At 56.3% G+C, this 1323-nt stretch overlaps 1 protein-coding gene across 1 annotated transcript; it reads right to left on the bottom strand.

Annotated features, from left to right (window-relative positions):
• Nucleotides 1-197: 197 nt before the first annotated feature.
• Nucleotides 198-841, bottom strand: GUITHDRAFT_122982 (hypothetical protein; the record flags this gene model as incomplete). Its single annotated transcript, XM_005817727.1, has 2 exons — nucleotides 198-350; nucleotides 404-841. Coding segments are annotated over 2 exons (591 nt in total), but the record flags the coding sequence as incomplete, so codon positions are not given.
• Nucleotides 842-1323: the final 482 nt, after the last annotated feature.

Consider the following 1323-nt stretch of genomic DNA (forward strand, 5'->3'; position numbering starts at 1 on the left):
GTCGCACTGTAGTATACCGAAGCCGATGGATCTACAAAACGCTTGCCCTATGGTAGCATATATCCCATATGCATGAATACAAGCTCCAGCAAGGCCTCGTCACCCCGCGCCCAAATAGATGCGACTTCTACGCTCAGACAATCCGTCCGACAAGCTCCTTGTCCCTCGCGTCGCTTCTTGGTTCCTCATCGTGTCACATGCTCCAGCGCCTCTCTCATCAGCTCCTCCCTGCAGAGATGGATCGCTCGACTCAGCCTCAGTCCCGCGAGGGTGGCGTTCAGCCCTATGGCTTTGGTCGTGCTGCTGGCTCCTACGACCCGCTCGTGCGCTTTTTCCTCTTCCTCGTCAACCTGCGGCAATCAAAGGTCGTCACCTATGCTGTAGTGCCCTGGTCTCTAGGCACCTGCTGGTGGCACCACTCTCTCACCTCCTCAATGTCTACCGAGAGCTTGTCGTCGTCACTGCTCTCGCTCTTCTCGCTCTCCTGAGCTTTGACTTGTCCCTCCGCCTGGTCGGGCTCTACCTGCTTTCGCCTTGACTTGCGAGGCTTCGAGTCCTTGGACCCTCGAGGCCTCCCCGCCTTCCCGCATGGCTTCCGCCTCCTCGCGTAGTCCTCCCGCTCCTCCTCCGTCCATAGCGCCTCCGTCACGTTCCACCATGTCCGCCGGTTCCAGATGTCTCGGATGGCCTTGGCCGTAACGCCGTGCTTGAGGCCTACCGAGGCGCTTGCGGCGGTCTTGATTTTCTTATCGTTTGTGCGGAGCTTGTAGATCTCGACGATGGTGTTGCGGGAGAGCACTCCTCGAGTACGGAAGCAGTCGTGGTCAGGAGAGCTCTGCATGAGAACGCGCAGAGCTAATTGATAGACTCTGCTTTGAGCTCATGGCCACATTGTCGTATCAGTATCTTGACACAGCACTACTGTGATCTGGCGCCTTGCTTTCTCCTTGGAGTTCAGCATGCTTGCTGCCATATTCTCTTGTGGCAACCAGGGAGAGAGCCGAGGAGTGTCTTGTAGGGGGGGGGGGGGGGAGGGGGGATATTTTACGATTAGAACATCAACGATGTATTAGTTAATTTTGTACGGGAGGAGAACCAGGAGGGGGACACGGAAACATGCCGGGGGCAGGAAAAGCTGCTGGCTTGGAAGCTGCCGGAATTGGGCATCAAGCTGCATGCATCGATGAACTGAAATCTCGTGCACGGCCAGTCGATCTGTCATCTGCGCTCTGATGGCTACAGGGCTTTGAGCGAGGGCTTGATCAGCAAACGATATCAAACTGCCATCTGCAAATCAAAGGTTCTGTGTTGACGACCGTTCTG

This window comes from Guillardia theta, assembly GCF_000315625.1.
Source record: "Guillardia theta CCMP2712 unplaced genomic scaffold GUITHscaffold_628, whole genome shotgun sequence".
Classification (NCBI taxonomy): domain Eukaryota; class Cryptophyceae; order Pyrenomonadales; family Geminigeraceae; genus Guillardia; species Guillardia theta.